The sequence below is a fragment of the Rissa tridactyla genome, chromosome 3, assembly GCF_028500815.1.
Source record: "Rissa tridactyla isolate bRisTri1 chromosome 3, bRisTri1.patW.cur.20221130, whole genome shotgun sequence".
In the NCBI taxonomy this organism is placed as follows: Eukaryota; Metazoa; Chordata; class Aves; order Charadriiformes; family Laridae; genus Rissa; species Rissa tridactyla.
The window spans coordinates 26181520-26200893 of record NC_071468.1 but is presented as its reverse complement, the minus strand read 5'-3'; the positions used below and the strand labels follow the sequence as shown (position 1 = coordinate 26200893).

The 19374-nt window shown below is 38.3% G+C and overlaps 1 protein-coding gene across 1 annotated transcript in view; it reads left to right on the top strand.

Moving 5' to 3' along the window:
- The window catches only part of HHAT (hedgehog acyltransferase), a 156611-nt gene that overhangs the window by 17664 nt on the left and 119573 nt on the right, over positions 1–19374 (top strand). Inside the window, exons 8-9 of the mRNA XM_054196883.1 lie at positions 1920–2070; positions 18897–18932. Of these exons, the coding sequence (XP_054052858.1) occupies positions 1920–2070; positions 18897–18932 (187 nt within the window). The remainder of the gene's footprint in view (positions 1–1919; positions 2071–18896; positions 18933–19374) is intronic.

Genomic DNA, 19374 nt, shown 5'->3' with positions numbered 1-19374 from the left:
AATGGAACTTGTGTATTATAGCTCTGTATCTGAGAACTCGGAAACTTTCATCGTTGCATTTTAAAATTAAACGTATTGATTTTGAGGTCTCGAGAGAGTGGTAGACTGTGTCTCTAAATCTCTTTCCATTGTACACAGACAAAGGATTTTGACTTTTACCAGTGCACAGGCAGCTGTGATCTTTGTAATTGGTTTGTGTGGGTGTCAGCATTCAGCTCTCCAATGAAATTTGTCAGAAAGGAAATGAGAAACTGAATGAGGTGGGAATTAAAGCAGAAAGTTGACTGTATAGATGATTTAGCAGTAATCTAATGTGTAGCTAATTGGCTAATATCCAAATTGTGCTTCTGATTGTTTATTTTCCTCTGGGGGAGAATGTTATTGAATACTAGATCACTGCTTCCTTGAAGGAAAATACCGTAAGCTTCATGTCTAGGTATTTTGTTCTAACATCAGTTTTTATCTTGTATGGCACAACTGTTTCTTATCACGCACATGGACCATGATATTAAAACTAAAAAGGAGTTTTTCAACTTACATTATTAGTGCCAGAATTTCACCCTAGGTTACTATATATTAGATGAACTTTTAATGTTTAATTTTTCATTGTCATCCATAGTATACTCATTAGTCAGCAGAATGCAAAAGGGATGCTTTGGCAAAAAAAAAAAGGCAAATTTAGGTGTTCATGGACTTGTACTGCTGGAGTGAGACTGAAAACTTTGTCTCCAAGGAAAGTCTGCTGGAAGGTTTTAAAATTACATTAAATATCTAAAGTACTCCAGTCAAATAACGAGTTAGTCAATATGAGTGAGGGAAAGGAAGGAGATGTACCAATTGTATTTTATAATTTTTACTCTTTCAAATCATAATAATTTTACTTTCCCTCCTTTGGGATTAGTTTTTAATTATGTCAGCTGTCAGTTGGATGGAAAAGTTCACCAAAGTCACTGGAATTTTTAGGGGTGAACTCTCACCAGTTTCTGTAAAGGCATTGGCCTCTGCTTTTTACTGAATTTTTTCATATGATTATTGGTCAAATACCATCTTATTCAGCAGAAAACACTTAAAATATGAATCATCTGGCTTTATAATGTGTTCCAAGACTGTTACTTGCATGAGTAATAACTCTGAGAATAGCCAGTATGATTTTTCATCTCACACCTGTGCAAGGTGCTGCATTTTGTGCCATACCTGGGGTTTAAGCTGTGAGCAAACACACTGCCAAAATTTCTCCTTTGGAAATCAGGCAGCTAAAGCACCTTAAGGTGGCCTTTGTCCTGTGGGTTTAAAAACTGAAATACACCGTAAGCATTATGCCAAGTGGAGTTCCAGTCTTCTATGCCTGGGATGCAGCAGGAGTGATCTTGTAGGGAATGCTTTGAGGGATGCAAATAATCTGACGTTAATGGGATGTTTATGGATCTGACAGGATAAGCTGTGAAGACAACCATTGTTTGTGTCTGTTCTGGAGGGACAAATGGAAGTTGTTGTTTGGGGTTTTTTTTTTTTTTGCAAAGATAAAACTTGCTGTTCCTGTAGTTAAATGTTCATCACTTCTGTTCTGATTTTCAGCTCCACATAAGTCAGTATTTGGTTTTCATAGCAGTCAAATACCCATGGTCCAAAGATCTTTGAAAGTGGAACTACAGATGGTTACTTATGCCTTCATATTGGAATGATGGTACTATTTTGTGTGCGTGTTTGCCTGAAGTCATAATTGCATGTGATTGTGCCTTACAGCTGTTGCAAAAGTAGGTATTGTGTATCCTATCAACTGATGATGCTAGTTTTAGTTCTTTGAATAATGGCTCTTTAGAAGTAATCAGTATTAATGGGCTTTAAAAGTATTTCAGGAGGAGTTTAAGGTATAATTTTTATTTTTTTTATTTTATTTAACTTTCTCTTTTTTCTTTTAGGTGGCCTGGCTTTAGCTCAAGTACTATTTTTTTATGTGAAATACTTGGTTCTGTATGGTGTTCCTGCCCTCCTCCTTCAAATGGATGGACTCAAACCTCCAGCTCTGCCTTGCTGTGTGAGCCTGATGTACGGTTTCACTAAAATGTGGAGGTTAGTCACTATTGCTTTTCAGATAGTTATTACTGATATATGGTAGTCAGTGTGTAAAACATGCTTGTGTGTGTTCACGGTCATGTACATGCTTGCTTTCATGTCCTCATGCTTTTTCTCTCACCCCTATGATTCGTCTTTAGCACTTTCTAAATTAACTTCAATTTGGTTACTTTTTTCACGCTGCAGAGGGAAGGGGCAAGCACCCCTTTCAGCATTTTCATCCTCTTAGTTACTAGAGTTAGACTCAGCCTATTTGCCTTCACTAACATAGCAATTGTTTTTTTCCAGATATCTGTTAAATGGCTCATTTTTCAGTCTTGGTCTAAACCCCATATTTCAGCTAGATATTCTTCCAGGGAAGGAAAAGAAATCACCTGTGAGAAAAGCTGTAGTTATAACACTTTAATATCTAGAGTCATACAGTAGAAAAAGTCTTCAGGACGTTAAAAATACTAAGAAAAATGGTAATTGTTTATAACGTAGGATGCATTTCTGGATCCCCTTTGCTTTTAAAGAATTTCAGCACAATATTTCACAAAAAAGTATCAGTTTTGAGTCTTACGGTTGCTTTAAATTGGTGTTCACTGTTTCCCAAGTGAATTCTGCTTGCTGTTTAGCCTGTGTGTAACAGTGGATTCATTTGACTTCTCAACTCCCGTGTTTTCCTCTGCACTATCTCTAGCTCCTCCAGTCTGTGGGATGCTGTGCCCCAGTCTTCGAGAAACATTACCTAAAATTATTTAGACGTGTCAGCTTTTTAGTGCACAGCCTTCTCTTGTGTTAGTGCGGAACCTAGCACAATGATGCTTACCCTGTTTGGTCTCCAGCTGCTTTGCGATATGAATAAAGCTTTTTCATTTTAGTCATAAAAACAGCGGGCCTGCTATTATCAGAGCTTCATTGGATGAGATTTTAATTTTGTTTTCAGCTTGAAGCTAGTTGTAACAAGGAGGCTTTATACTTTATAATAGTTGGCAACTGTAGGTATGTAGTATTCAAAGAAATGCAGCAGAAATAGAGTGCAGAAAACAGATGAACTGTTAAAAATTATTTGACCTACTAGCAAGTGCCTTGGTTTAAATTATCTTTCAGAGTTTGAGCTGAACTTATGACCTACATATTTAATATAGAAATCTGTGGTTTTTACCAGACCTCTCCTGAGAGCAGCATCTACTAGCCTGCTGGGCCTTGTAAGCAGAGTTGCAAACAGCAGTGGTGTGGTTTTTTTCTCCTCTTCCAGTTATTATTCCAGGGAATCCGTGTATTGCTCTGGAGATGCCAAATGAAATTGAATTTCAGCACAAATACTAATGACGCTGCTGTGTCAGGTAGTGGTAACAGACCATGAAAAGGTACTCTGCACCTGCAGAGATGTGTGGTATATCACAGTAAAAATATAAGGTATTTAAAAAAAAAAAAAAATGATAACACTTCTAAGAAAATTGAAAAGGGTATCTAAGCAGAAATTAATTTTTTATCAAAGGAAAAAACGTCAGCTGCTGATAGTTACCATTTGCCCAAGTATTTCATTGGTTCATGTACAGCTGACTTGATTTCTTGCTCTCAAAGCTGTGTGGATAATAGCATTTCCTAGGACTACTAGTAAATTATGGGTCATCCTCAATTATTTAAGAAATCTCACGTAGTTTGCCCTCCAAATCCCTGAGTTATGACTTCCTTATGCCTTTACAGTTAAATTCTTCAATCGCTACTACCCAGAGGCTTTGCAGTCTTTTTATGCGTGTTGGTATGTTAGACAGGAATGTCAGCGTTAGAGGTGGGAATAGCCTTTGTTTCTAAACTGTATGACTGTCTGAACAGGACAGGAAGTGTGGAAATGATGGGTTTAGCATAAAAGCTAGCAAAAGAGGGTGAAAGTAAATAGCTTGTGTTGTGAAGCCTTATGAATAGTGACACTGTGTTTCCTTGAAGTGCTGAATACTTTATTGTAGTTTGTGAATACCTTTACGTGAATGTTCCTAACTACTTTATCAGAGCGCGTCACACTTAAGTGCCCAGTTAAAAGCTGGTAGAGTGAGGAGATTTGTACCAGACTGTTTTCATAAGATGGTAGTCTGGTAAAGCTTATTAAAGGCTCTGAGGGCCAGGTTGGGAAATGGAGTGGGGTGGAATGAGCCAGATGGCGTGAAGTGCACTGCTGTTACCTGCTGGCTGGTGCTGGGGAGGCTGCTCAGGAAAAAAAAAAAGAGTGCTTGTATATGCTTGGCTTGCTATTGCCCTTGCTGGCGTCCACTTTAAGGTACTCTCAGAAAAAGGGTATTATGCTAGCTAGGCTTTTGGAAGACACGGTATTGCTATTTTTAGGTCTTAAAGCTATTAGCAGTGCAGATTTTGAAGGAGAGAAGGTAGCCTTGAAGAGAAAGACAACATGAATGTCACAACGTAAGGAATGCAAATGTGCTACTCAGGAGTCTTCCTCCACCACCTGGTGTCCTCTGAGTGTAACAGCAAAGCTTTTGATCTGATACATCCAGACCAGTGTCACTTATAATCGGTATATGCTGACATAATCTGCTATGTGATAGAGCCAGATGGAGGAGCTTTCAATCAGGAAAGTAAGAAAGATACCACAGTGTGTCTAAAATTTCTCTAGAGCTGAAAAGTAAAGCATGTGTTAGAAAAATAAATCAGGTACTTCGCCTCCCTATTTATGGTACTAAACAATAAACCAAATTGTGGCCACTCAAACTTTAAAATAAAAGGCTTTAATTAAAAAGGAGTTACCAACACTATAGAAAACTCTGCCTCATTTGCATTTTATTTAATCAAGACAATCTCTTGAGTCAAAAAATTAGCAATCTTGTTTACTGTCTCAAGACAAATACAGGTGTTGAATGTGTTACTGTGGTTTCATTTTACCAGGATATCATTATCTTGCTAAATATGCATCTGCATAGCTAATAAATGCATTATAAATTTATTAATATTCAAAAGCTTGATTATAGCTGTGAAAAGCAGTTTCTGAGCTCCTGATTTCCAGATAGGGCAGCAGTTCAGTGACATGCCAACTTCAAGTTTTTAATGTCTGCTTTACCTGAAGTTATGAGGAATCAAAACTTGGGGCTTTTTACCAAGGTTAAAAGCAAGGTAATGAATCATGAGAGCAACCAGTGATGTTATAAACTTCTAAGTGCTTTTGAAGAGTTGGTCGAGGCTGACCATACAGCTTCTGAGGTGGGGAACTGATTGTGTAGTGCAACTGGAAAAAGTTGTGCTACTGCTGAAACTTGCAAATTGGTTCAATATGTAAAAAATCCTAGTGGAGGAGTAAGGGTGTGGAAACTACAGAAACAATAGATAGCATGTAACTAAATCCTATATCAACTTCGACATATTGGTGAATGACTTTGGCAGTGTGTTCTACCAAGAAACTTGTCAGTTCACAAATTAGGACAACGTTTAGCACAGGTGCTGTTCATGGAAAAAAATCATGCTTCTAGTCTTATGTTTCCATACTATGTTACTGAGTGTGGCAAGTGCTCTTCTGCAAAACTGTCAGACGCATTAATCAGATATGTTTTGACGTGCTGTGGGAACAGCATGGCATAAGAAACCAGGTATCTCTGGTCATAGACTGATATGAGATGTGCAGAAGCACAACTCTTCTTCTCTGCCTTTCCACCTTAAAATTTGCACGTTCTCAAGTATCTTATCCAAAAATAATTTGGAGACAAGTGTGTTGGGGACAAATTGTACTAAAACTATGCATGTTCAATATAGGTTAGCCTTGGTGAGGGTAGAGGTTCTTCAGGAAGGGAGTAAAAAGTAGTATTTGAAAGGCAGATTTCCCAGGAAGCAGAATTTCATCCAGAGTAAATAAAATGGAGTTTAAGAAATGCTGCCAGATAAAAATAAAATAATGCAATGTTGGAGAAAGATCTAGCCATTTTCAACTACCACGCGGTAAGTTCCGGATCGTATCTTGTATTTAGCACTCCAATTCTTGATCAGACAGGAGCCTGACATAAGTCAACACCTCCATTTTCTTGCATGCTAATGGGTGGGCTAGGAGGGGCTGTATTTTACATGGCACACATACACGCTTTTATATGAGCACATGTTAAGTTTATCGCAGATAAGTTTTGGTGACATTCAGAAACGGCTTCTGGGTTACGATTTGAAAGAAGTTGTGTGCAATTCAGTCTGGTTTACCTGCCTCATTATTGCAAAAGCATTGCTTGCCTTGTATGAGAAAAGTGTCCTATATGCAAGGTCTCAGTGAATTGCTCCAAATTACGGATTAGAATTTTGCTGTAGGCTAATCATTTTTGGCTATAACCATGCCATAGAAAATGGATCTACAAATGAAAATGTAATCTCATCTGCATCTGTTTCTTCCTTACCCTGATACATTTGCCTACCTTCACTGTTGTTCTTGCAACCTTCCCCCCTCTGGAAGCAGTTCATTTTGTGTGTCTACCAGAAAGGACTGTAAAGGGTATTTTCCCTTCCTTTCAGATTCTTTTCTGGGAAAAGATAACTCATACTGATGCTATGTGTGAGTGCGAGCACAAGGGATCACTGTGACCACATGCAGTAATTTTGGAATGATGAAAAGCAAGCAAAAACTTACCATCTCTTATTTCTGGCTTGAACACTTGATAGTATTTACATCCAATTGCTTATTCTTAGTTTGTGGTGAGGACTGGAATTATTTTTAAACAAGGAAAATGTATCTTCTGACCTGTAGGGGGAAAAAAGTAATTATTTAAGTCCATTTTCACCTGTGCTTCTCACTTTCTCAGCCAAATTTATCATGTACTTCCCTTCTTTGGCCTTCTGATTTTTGTATTGGAATGAATAATTTTGGGAGTTAATTTATTTAATGTGTCAAGAGGAGTAAGCTGCTGAAAGGCTTTTTTATAAGATATCACAAAGGAAATTGAAGGAAGGTCAGAAATGACATTTCTGTCAATGCTTGATTTTGGGAAGCTTGTCTGCTTAATAGCAAATAGCCAATGTCTGGCACAAGTTAGCACAAATGTAATTGTCCAACTGTAATTGTAAATGTAAATTTGTAAATGTAAATGTAATTGTAAATTACAATTAAATTAAAATGTAAATTTTAACAATTAAAATGTAAATGTAAATTGTAATTGTAACTGTAATTGTAACTGTGCTACAGCTGTGTATAGTCAGGATGACATCTCTGCCTCTGGGCTCAGAAAAAGGTGCCTTTTACAAGTTAAGGCGCTTGTAGTCTAACTCTTGTGGAAGGCTTTTGCTTTTTATTTGAGCATTGTAATGCTCTTTTGTGGTGTTTCTGGATAAATAGACAAATGGTCTGAAATTTGAGAGAGATTATCTCCCTAAATTTCTTTTTTATGAATTTAGTTCTCTGATTATATGCTAGTAATAACAGCAAATCACTGTTGTGCAACCTGTCACTTGGAGGCAATTACAGGGGAAAAAGGAAGGCTACTGAATGAGGAGTCGTAAACTCCTTCCCGTGGCACGTATCCTTGAAAAATTTGCATGAGATCAGGAGAGGCAAGCAGTGAAAAGGAACTCCACTTCTCCGTGGCAATGTGAAGAAGGGATCCAGACCCTGGTAGAAATTTGAATGGCACATCCAGATCTGTGGCTCAGATGTGCTGCCCACCTTGCTGTGGAAGCTGCAGGAGGATCTTCACTGGAGTTCTGTGCCTGGGGAGAGGATGCTATGGGGAGAGCAGGGATGCTGCGCCAAGCCTGCTTGGGTTACGAACAGAGAATCTCATTTTAAGTGCCATAAATGGCCTAGGAGTCAGCTTCAAGAAGTTCAGGTATTTTGAGGTGATTTGTTTTGTATCTGTCCTCTAGTTCTAGACAGCTGTGTTTTTGAAAGCTCTCTACTCCATGCCTCTGATGGGACTTACCCAGCAGCTGGAACTGACAGATAAAAAAAGGAAGGACGGGCTTATGCATATTTCCCTTTCCTCTGGAGATTAGGAGTGTCACTTCTGGTATATTTCCAGCCTTTGATGTTTTCAAAGCAAAAGTTGTCCAGTGTGTTTTAGACAGTGTATCAGGTAAAACAAAAAATGTCTTTTAATGATCTAGCATCTCACTGTTTTTAATATTAAAAACTATTAATGCTGCAACACTTCTATTTAAAAACCAAAAGGGGCCTTTCCCCCACCCTGTATCTTTAGAGAAGATCTCTTAAGTCTGAAAAAGGATTATTTAAAAGGATAGTTGGATTGAGTAGAATTACACCTGCAGTGTTGAAATGGCCTAGTGCTCCAGGTCTCACTGTCCTTCCCACCTACAACCCCTATTGTATTTTTAAGCATGTTCCTGTATGAAATAGACAGCTGCAATGCAGAGTAACAGCTGGAGTCAGGGTGGTCTTTCGAAGAGGAGAGCCCTCCATAGAAAGCGTATGGAGTTATACACAGCCTTTAAACATTACACCTGCTTGCCAGTGTCAGAATACTTAAGATGCTTGCCCAAAAAGTTGGGTGCTCAATTGCAGAATTAGTGCATGTTTTTTAGTAGTGGAATAACTTGTTTCTAAGTTGAAAAATGACACTTTTCCTGATTTACTTACTTGTTGTATTTTTCCATTAACTGTTGTGATGCTTAAAGCTGGGCATTGATCTGTGACACATTGTTTTTAGCTAGCATGTCACCTGAATATATGAAAGACGCTTTAGTTCTGGACTGGTTAGTCATTCTTTCACTGATGGAGACAAAAGATTTAACTGCTTTTGACGTCAGCCAAATTAGTGCATGCTACAGTTCTTATCTGCTGTACAGCTCAATTTGCTTGTTACATTAAAGCTGTAAAAGGCTCCTTAAATCTCTTCTGTAGAGGAAAAAAAAAAAAATCTATTATTTGTCTCTTTGGAGTGTAAAAAGAGGCAATAATAAAGCACCCTAATCCTTCTTGGGTCTAAGTTCCATAATTAGTGGAAATTTATTTGCATGGTGACTGCTTTGTTACCGTAATCTGAAATTGCCAGTCTTTTATAACAAAAAAATAAGCCCACCTACTGCTGATCGCCCATGAAGCCTGTTCCTCATAGTGTTTGACATGAGCTCTGCACGGATACAAACTATTACTGCTGCTCACATTTGGCAAACAGTGCTCTGCCTGCTCATAACCACTGTAGAAAATGAGTAATGGCTATTAATAAACTTCATTGTTCTGTTTGCAATAAGGATAGGGATCTCATAGTGATTGGACAATCACACTGCATTGCAATAGTCTTACTTGAGGAAAACTGAAGGAGAACTTACCCTATGGCAGTTTGCCACTGATGGGCATTAGGTTTCATCCACTCACCACAGGCTTCTGGAGAATCAGGAAAGGTATAAAATCAAAGTAATATTTCTTCTGAAGGGTTCTAGGAGAGATTAACAGAATATAAATGAGATTTGCTCTTTTAAAGAGTGTTCTGCTGAATGATATCACCAAGATCCAATGTGAGGAACGGAACTAATTTCTTGTCTTAAAGTCTCCTAAGTAGGCAGACTTGTGTCTAAGCTTACATTAACACTGGCAATAACTGATGTCTCCTTAAATTTCTTCTTGGTCTCCTTAAAGTTGTTCTTGTCTCTCTGCACAGGAGATTGCAGAGTTGGGGGGAAGTCACTGCCTAGAATCACCAAAAACTTTCCTCAAGCTTTCTGATGTAATACAAGTTGTGTGTTTAAATGAAACAACAAAACAGATTAGATCATGGATCCAATTTGTTAAGCTGGAGGCCACTAGCAGTTTGTGAAGTCTTTTTATGCGGTCCACAAAAGAACTTTCTCTGTGTGGCCAACTTACTGTAGATTACTTCTGCTATATAGGTCTCCAGCCTGAGCTCTCGGCTAATAACCGAAACTCCATAGATGAAGCTTTGGGACTCTTATTGATATTTTCTGCTTGGAGGTGAAGGTGTCTGTAACAAAATGTATATCAAAGTTGGACTGTATCCTGTGTTATACAGTCTGTCCAGAGTCAGTACCGGTGTTTCTGCTTCTGTTGAAGTCAGTGTGAGAAATAAGTTCCGGTCTGAATGAAATAGGCTCAGGCAGAATCCTCTGTGAAGCACATTTTTGTTCATGTTCTTGCAAGAGCGGGTGACCTAGCAAGTAGGCACGCTTTCAGTTCTTGAAATGCACCTTGTTATTTCCTAATCCCAGCCAAATTTTTCCCTCCCCTGTTTCCCATTGGTTAGGTACTCCAGGGTTCACAGTCTGTCCGAGGCATGTAAAATTCTTCCTGGATGTCTTGCCTCTGTTTACTTCTCTTTATGCTACACCTAAAGGTGTTATCTGACTAGTTTATTTCTTTCCTTTTTGGTAAAGAAATTGCTCAATGTCATTAGCCCTGGTTAAATGTTTGACTACCCTTCTAGACACTAATCCAGTAGGAATCAGTTTGTCCTTTTGTCTGTGTGATAAGAGATGTTCTACAAGTCTTTGCTGGAGCCTCTTTGTCTCAGTCATTCCCTTATGTCACCTCTGATGGAAACAGCTTTTCTCCTCTGCAAAAGCAATACCTGCCTTTCTTACAGTCAGTGAGGGTTTTACTGCTGATACTTGACTGGGTCAGGATTTCATTGTGGATTCCCACCATTCTCATAGGTACAGAAAGCCCCAACTTCTTGTGATGTTATGGAGGAAATACTTGGCAAGTAAAATGTTTAGGGTTTGCTCTGTTCAACCTCAAAGTAATCATGTATTTACAAAGTACTTTTTGTGGAGTAATGTGAGTTGGTGCTGAGGAGCTGTACAGCCACTGAGCAGGAGCTCCAGCTGCAGGCATCTGGCACAGGCTGAATGCAGTGGCAGCTTTGGTTATTCTAATAATGGAGGAAACCAAAAAGGAACTTGGTACTGCTGAATCATGCCAGGAAAAAACAGAATAGAAGTGCAAAGTGTTTTATCTAAGCGTGAAGTGTTGAAATTCCAGTATGTCCTTAAGCAAGTGTCAGATAATATGATAAAGATATCTTCATGCATATACAAGTCCTGCGTATTATTACTGCAACAATAAATTGCTTGTCAAAGACATGATATAAAAGCATTTGACGGTCTTCAGATTTTTTCTTTCAAATAAGACTGGTTTTCTTTTTCATCCTTAGTTGCATTTTTACATTGAGAAGAAAGAAAGCTGCTGCTACTAGTTTGCTGCATTGCAGATGGTTAAGACTTAAAACCAAAGCTTGCAAAAAAAAAAAAAAAAAAGGCAGTCCATTGAAGCTTGAGGTCTAGGTTTAAGCAGGTTCTTAAGATCTTGATGTTTAAAAGAACATTGAATTCAATTAAACAGGAATTTTCTCATTGGGTTGAGCCAGGGATTGTTGCATTGTAAGAACTGTTTTGTTTTTGAATAGGAAATGATAGGATTTGTTATTGTTTATCTTGAAGGAATGCCAAAAGAGCTGCATATACGTATTTTTTTTTCCCACTGATTCCAATATCATGTCAGTGGGCAGAATGTAAAATCCTTCTGTAAGTGGAATTCACCAAGTGTCTTGCACTAATTGAAAGGCTGAGTGAAAAACGAGAGCTCCAAGAACATACTTATATGTGGCAAAAGAGTCCCCAGAAAAATGTTATAGTGTGACTTTCAAGGCTCAGTGTCCAAAAGTATATTCCATAGTTTGGGTAATAGACCCAAATGTGTTGTTGTATTGGATTGCATCTCACTCTTCTGGGTTATTTGTGTCATCATTCATCTTCCCATCTTCATTTTAAAAACTAACAACACTAAACAGTCTGGGCCTTTTAGCTGAATATTTTCAGTTTTCATGCTATATTTATCTTTACTGTAAAACATCTTGTGACAATTTAATTGTTGTTTTTTCTATTTTAAGTTATGCATCTGCTTTCTAAATAGTGTATCCTAGCATGGTGGCAGCTGTTACTTAGGAAGAAATGTGCTGATTGTCACTGAAGAGAGAAGCTTTGCTATGAAGGTGTAGGTTTCAAGTAAACTTGCAGAAAACAATGTGTCTGAATCTGTGTAAGCTAAGCTATAGACAGGCAAAAGTGTCTTTTAAAAATATGAATAGCTTTCCCAGATCTTTATTTAATAATGAAGAGGATGGTGAGTTAATTGGTAGCAGTCACTACTTGAAAAATACTTATTCTACTTGGTAGGCATACCCCCTCTAGGGGATTTGCTGTAGCAAAGTTTTGTTATTTATAGTTGAGACATTAAATAATCGAATTTAGCAAAGTCTATGTGCAGGTTTTGTATCTGCTTTCCCTGTAGTAACCTTATTCTTCAGACAAGACTCTAAAACATGTTTCAGACTTATGTTGCACACTTGTAATTATTTGTAATTTAGAAGCTTTCATCTTTGAGGGATTGCCAGCTGGGGAGGTTGCCACAGGCAGCGTTGGAAGAAAGATGATCGGAAGTAGGAGGATCAGGCAAAGTAGTTTAGAACTGCTAAATGGTGGGTTTCTCTCTTTACACAGTCTTCTGGGCATCCCTGCTCTAAGACGTTGCTTGTGAAAGAAGTAGAGTGAAGCAATTCAAGAGCATCGTGTTGGTGAAAGCAGCTGTCATTCAATGACCTCTCAGTGTCCAGTGCAAAATGTTCTGGTGTGGGGAGACTCTTAGTCAGCAGCTCACCGGCAAAATGCCAGATTTACTTCCAAAGACTGCTAATGGAAGTGCTGGTCTTGCGAACGCTGTTCTATGGTTAAATAGGATGGGCTCCCCTGAGGATACGTGGTTGAGTTAGACTTTCTAATGTCAAGTTTAGCCACATTGGTAAAAGGGCTGAGAACCACTGTTGAAATATTGCAGCAACTACAATGGTGCTTTAAGAGGTGGTGAATACTCGCAGGGTACAGAGTACTGAAGCGGTAATAAATAACTCACTTGTTAGATTTCATCACCATCACCAACATAAGTGGTAACTAGTCTCACTGATTTGAAGAGATCTAAGTGCAGTTATTGTATTGTTTGCTAAAGTGAAATGTGGGATAGTGCTCCTGGTTGAACGACTTTCCTGTCTGTAGAATTTATACTATTCCTTTCTGTGTTCAAAAGTATTCGTGTCCCAGCAGAAACGTGACTGTTTTTAATGTGCCTGGTATATTTCTGTCTATGATACAATACAGTCCCTGGGCATGTTTACCTGTCTCCATCTACCTTGCTGACTTTTAACTCGTCACAAATGGCAGGCTATCCACCTAGATCCATCCCCCTGAAGGTAGAGCCCAAAGTTAGAATCGTGCCACTATCCCTCTGCATGCTGCTAGTGTGAGTTGTTGTCACATTGTGTTTTAGCTGCTGCAAAAATAGTTTGTTAGTCCTTGACAGAACTGACACAGACAAACAAATGTTCTCAATTCTTAAATAAAAATATTGACATTTTTTAGAATACAAGTGATTCTAGTACTGGATCTCCAGAATTATGCAGCGTTGCTATTGAGAGTGATAGATTTTTTTGTCTGTTCAAAAATGTGCAGAATATACCTCATGTTAGCTGTAAGAGCTTACGTCCTTTCCCCCTTATAAATTTGTTTTCCATATATATGGCTGACACATGCAGTTATTTTGAGTTCACTAGGAGTGTTGGCTATACCCCAGTCTTGATATCTAGCCTGTTACTTTCTTAGAACGGAAGAGATTGTGCTTTCTATCTGAGTTTTCCCCACATAGTACTTTATATCCTGTAACAGAGAAAAATCCATTGAAATCTTACCCTCTCTAGGCCCTTTGACTGATCAGAACTCTGATGGCGCATATGAGACCTGTATGGGTGCTGCACTTGTTGTGAAAGTAGTAATTTCTTGCTCTTCAGGGAATGTGGATTTGATTCTTGTCCCTCATCTAAGCAATTTCAGGGCAGCAACTCTCAATATTTTTATTTTTCTTTTGAGAAAAACCAGGGGATAATGTGCCCCCACTTCTTTCGCTGAAGTCCTGTCTTTAGTCTGTGCATAAGGCTTTTCAGAGTGGTGACATCCCATGTCCTTGGCAGTGAGCATCTCTGCTGAAGTGCAAAGATAGCCAATCGTTTCCTAAATTATCCTAGAGGATGTGTAATTTTTGTGCTTTGTGTCCAAGAATAGCATGCAGCCCAGCAATCCTGGGGAGGAATTAATGGAAACCAAGGCTGTGCAATTTAGCTTCATAAAAAATTGTTCCAGTAATGAGCTTAGATTTAAATTGATTCATGTGAAGCTCACATGTACTTGGTACTTAACTTTTTTTTAATGCTGTAAGTCATAGGGGGTGAGGTCTTACAGTCAAACCTTGTTGTGAGATGGGGTCCTTTGGCCAGCACAATGGAATTGTGGTCCCTAACACAGAGAAGTATCAGTTTTCATCTAGGTAGGTGTGATGTCAGATCCTCTAGTGACGTAAGCTGGCATAATTTAATTGAATTCAAAAGTGATATACTAAAAGCTCATACAACTCCTTTGTTAGGGAACCTGAGTTTAGACCTCAGCTAAAGGAAGGCACAAAGGAAGGGTAAGGGTTTGGGAAGCGGGGCCATAAACAGTCCATCAGATAACATGTGCACATGGTGCTGACCAGGGCGGGTATTTGGATGGTGATGCTCAGGAAACAAGAGTTTGTCACTGCATGTCAATCTGTAGCTGCACTGGGAGCCACCCTGTTGTCTGGCCTGTGCTGGGATCAGGGTATGTGGCCAGGAAAACGTGAACCACCTCCTGGGAGAAGGTCCTGACCAGTTTTTAATCCTGATTTTATATTGGTATGCGCCAGCCTGCAATAGGCAGATACAGTCGGAAACCTGTGCTATACAGCACTGTTAAGTGGCAAGTGATGGACTATAAGGAAATTGGACAAAAGGAAATCTCAGAGCAAGTCCAAGGTATCCATGACACAAGGGGTAAACAGATGACTGGCTCCTCTGGTACCCTAATTGCAGTATGAGCAAAAACTTGTCACAGTTTTTGCTCATTTGGCTTTCAGATAGGCACATAGGACTCTCGCATCCTGGGGACAAAAAGAGGGGTCTTGTAATTTATTTTTTTTCTGGGAATCATCAGGATTACAGTTTCAGTGCATGTGCTGTTGATACTGACTGTAGTTCATACCAGCATGTTTCTGCCTTTTCATATCTCTTCTATATAAGACTCTCCTCCCCCAGCCCCTTCCCCGTCTAAGCTTTGTGCTGAATGCAAATTTGGAGGCAGCTTGTTGCATTATGCATTTAGCTTTCAAAGCAGAAACTGCCTGTCTGAAAAAACTTTTAAAATGCACCTTGAGGAGAGGTGTATGCTGGTAGGCAGAGATTTCAAAGATTATATTTTTCAAAAGAGGTCTTGTTGGTTTAGTATGTGTATATTGTTGGTCACTGATTTCTAGTTAACATATTGGGGAAAAGATGAATTTGATTAGGAAGGACTATATGTATAACCTTTCATTGAAAGGTATCAGAAACTAGAACTTCCGTGCTTAACAAAAGCATTCAAAACTGATGCCCTTCAAAGGAACAGAATTAGAGACCTTTTTATAAAGAAAATAGCTATTAAATTGTCTGCAATGAGTAACATGATTATGAAATGGAGATTAAACATCTCCCCTTTATTGTTCTACTGACTAGTCAAGATTTTTCCCTGTTTGAAGACTACTATTACTATTAAACTAGATTTTACCCACTGTTTCTCAAAAAAATTAAAATAATATATTGCTACTGACATCTGAGCAGTATAGAGAAGTTAACCGGCAAATCACTGTTTGCTCATATTGCTGTGGGTATCCTTTCTCTTAATTAAAATCTAAAATAACCTTTCTGTCAGAAAATTGTGCTCATTATAGGATTTAAAAAAGCATTTGTGAAACTTTTATGTAACTGAGGCACCCTAAATTGCAAGGGCTGCCAGTTAATAAATCCTCTGTTTTGCAGAGCAGCTCAGGATTGAACAAGCTGTATGAAGTTGATTATAAACTATGTTGTAATATCAAATAAATATGGGTATACTTTATAGGCAGTAGATAATCATGCCCACGTGCATATGGCAGGTGTAATTCTGAGTTAATTGTGGCGGACACCCTGTCATGCCCGATAGGTAGATTCCTGTGATGTTGAAGGGATCACTATGAAATTTTTAATACAAATGCAGTGTGATTACTTGTTCTTTTTTTTTTCATGTAATGTAGTTGCTTATTCCGTGCCCAAGTTGCAGTCTGAACACTGCTATACAGACCCTTTTTATCCCTTGTTAACTTTTTCCATCTGAGAATGGAGGTATTAATTACATTTATCAGATTTGTTTCCATTGCTACTACGCTGTATTTTCACTTCACTTGTAGACTTAAATGTAGTATATATTTGAACGTGAACAAGCAGGATGGTTGACAGCGTCTGTGGTAGTGTTTTGTCAAAACCAGCCTCCAAGAATCAGTATTTCAGTATTTTTGCCTTGCACAATGTCTCTATTCATTATTCTAGGTGCTTAAAAGTTATTTACCCAGTATCTATAGCCTTAAGTAATGAAACTTTCTCCCGTTTACAGTTTGAAATTGTTTGGCCTTGTTGCTTTTGGAACTAATCAATGGTACTGTCCTGAGGTATCTTTAAGACCTAGGTGTACACCCTGATGTTCTGTGTATTCTCATAATTCTGTTGGACATAGTGGTGTTACATCTTTAAATGACTGCTTACACTGACTGAGAATTCAGAATCTTAGGTAGTCAGAAATATGTCAGTACAGCATCAAACTGAGGAATAATGGGGCCTGTCTATCTGTGCTGTTATACCTAGTGAGGCTCTGATCTTTTTTCCTCCTTTTCATTTATTCTAATAAATTGGTTCTATGCATGTTCATTTTTAATACTTATTGAAGACTTTGTGGAAGTATTTTAATAGCTGTAGCCTATATGAAATAAAGTTACAGATCTTTTTTTGATAACAATTGCATTATGTTTTTGAAAGTGTGAAAAATGAGAGGAAAAAAGGGCATGTAAGTTCACAGCAGACTATCTCATTCTCCATCCCTGTCTGAACCCATCTACCTCAGCTTTGTCCACCCCAGCCTCCTTCAGCTCTGATTATCTCAAGTCAGCAGGACCGTTCAGTTTCCATGCCTGCTATATACTAAGTCCTCTGGCTTTTGGTTCAGTGTCAAAAGCGGTGATGTTTTTACGCTCCACATCCTTGTCCACAAGAAGTCCAGATGTTGTCTCATCAGAGACTATAGCAGGTTTGGTCATTGCCATCAGACAATATCCAGGAGAACTTGAAAAGATGAGCTGGGTGAAGATGTGTAAGATGGCTGTTGAGCATACAGCAGTTTCCTAGAGCTGTACAAATTTCCTCTTCTCCCCATCCCAAGCACAAATCAAGTGCTTGGTTCCAATTGCTTGGAAGAAAAGTTTTTTAGAGCTATGAATATGGACTGTGGCTGGCTCTGATACAGAATACTGCCTGCATGACACAGAATATTTTAGTGAAGGGGAAGAGCCAAATTACAGTGTGCATCCAGGCAGGAGGAATGTAGAAAGCTAACTGGATACACTTCATGCAGAATAATTACACAGTAATATAACAGTAATGTAAAATGGGTAATGATTTTAGGAAAGAAATGTGAAAATATATGTTTAATTATGACCATATGCATGTTTCTGGAAGAATATTTTTTTTTTCCTGTTGCAAGGCAGCTCTTAAGTGAGAAACTTGCTCCCCTCCTGTCCACCTGCTGAGCCAGTAGACTTTCCCTCCCTTGTTAACTCCCAGAACTTCTGCAGCTCACTTACTATCTGCTGTTACCAGGATGCGGTTAACTATCTGATGACTTCTCTTGCTGTTTCAGGTAGAAGGTGCCACACTGCAAGTGATACTGTTAAAATAAAACCATGTTGTAATCAAATGATCAATTAGGTATTTGGAACAGGATGCTCAAGAGCTTAGTATATGCCAAACTGTTTTCTGTGTACAGCATGTAAGCCCATTTCAGAGCAAGTCCAGCACTAGAAAGAATTCATTTGCATTTTCTAATTGTGCTGTTACGCACATAGTTAGTCTGGGATTATATTGATTGATAGTCCCAAAACTGGCACATATATCAGATACTAGATAAATATCTCAAATCAGCAGATACCTTCCTGTAGTGTCAAGGATTTGCTAGTACACTACTCATGAGCTTGATTCTCCTGAGCTGTCTGAGGCAGGGAGGAAACAGAAAAGGGAAAGAAACAGTGGCAGTAACTGCCAGCGTATGTTGTCAGTGCTGAGGTTTTCAGGCATGGTTCTTGTATTTTAGTGTGATCTAACTTGTACTTACTATCAAAAGTCCTGAAAATTATTTTCCTCACTGGATCTGAGCGGAACACACTTGCAAGGCCCACTTCTTGGTATATTCTGTGTACCTGTAGGAGACATAAGGGGGTTCTTCGGTTATTGTGTGTCATGGAGACAGTTCACAGCAATCGCTTGCATTTTAGTGCAGTACAGAGCACAAACGGGGAAAGAAAGGATTCTGCAGTAGCTTTGCATAGAGGATCTACCTGCATATATGACAGGAAACATACAGACTCACTGGTCATCAGGATGCTTAAAATATTTCCAGTAAAAGAATATACACAATTTATGCTTTATGTGGGTTATACTACTCTGAATGGTACTGCTTTATTGAAGAAATACTCAAACAAGGAATTTGTGAGCTTTTTAATGTGAATTTAAATCTTTCCATATGATGATTATCTTAAATTTCACATGTCATTACAGAAAAGAGATTGTATATTACATTTCTGTTTTTATCAATTCAGGAATCTTATATTTATCTTTGGTATTATTGATTGTTTTGGAATTCAATGTTGGTACAATACCCAAGAGAGTAGTATTTTTTTTTAATAATTAAAATATGGTGGATCTTTTTTCTTACAGAAGTTTTGACGTTGGGCTACATTGCTTTCTGGTCAGGTAAGCTAATGTTTGTTTTGAATTGCAATTCCATATTAAAAAGCATTTCTGTTTTAAGTAGAGTTGGCTATGTGAACTCAATACTACTTGATATTTTCTATGGCAAGATTCTCTTTCTCTTCCATTTATATATTAGTTTGTGGAACTTTAACTAAGGGACCTCTTCAAGTGTCCTTCACAAAAACCTCGACTCAGGAAATTTCGGTGGCAATGTTCCACTCATTCCTGAGGAAATCTTAATTTTTCTTGCAGTAAATAAAAATTATTAAAAGTGTTTTTTCCCACTGGAAACTCAAGTACTTTCGCACCTTCCAATAAGGGCTTGAATTTTGTAGAAAGTTTTGACTGTGGAGGGGAATTTTCTTTTTTTCAATAGAGAACTTGATTGATTCAATGCTGTGGATGGACTGTATTCTGAAGATGAATAAGGAAAGTGGAATAA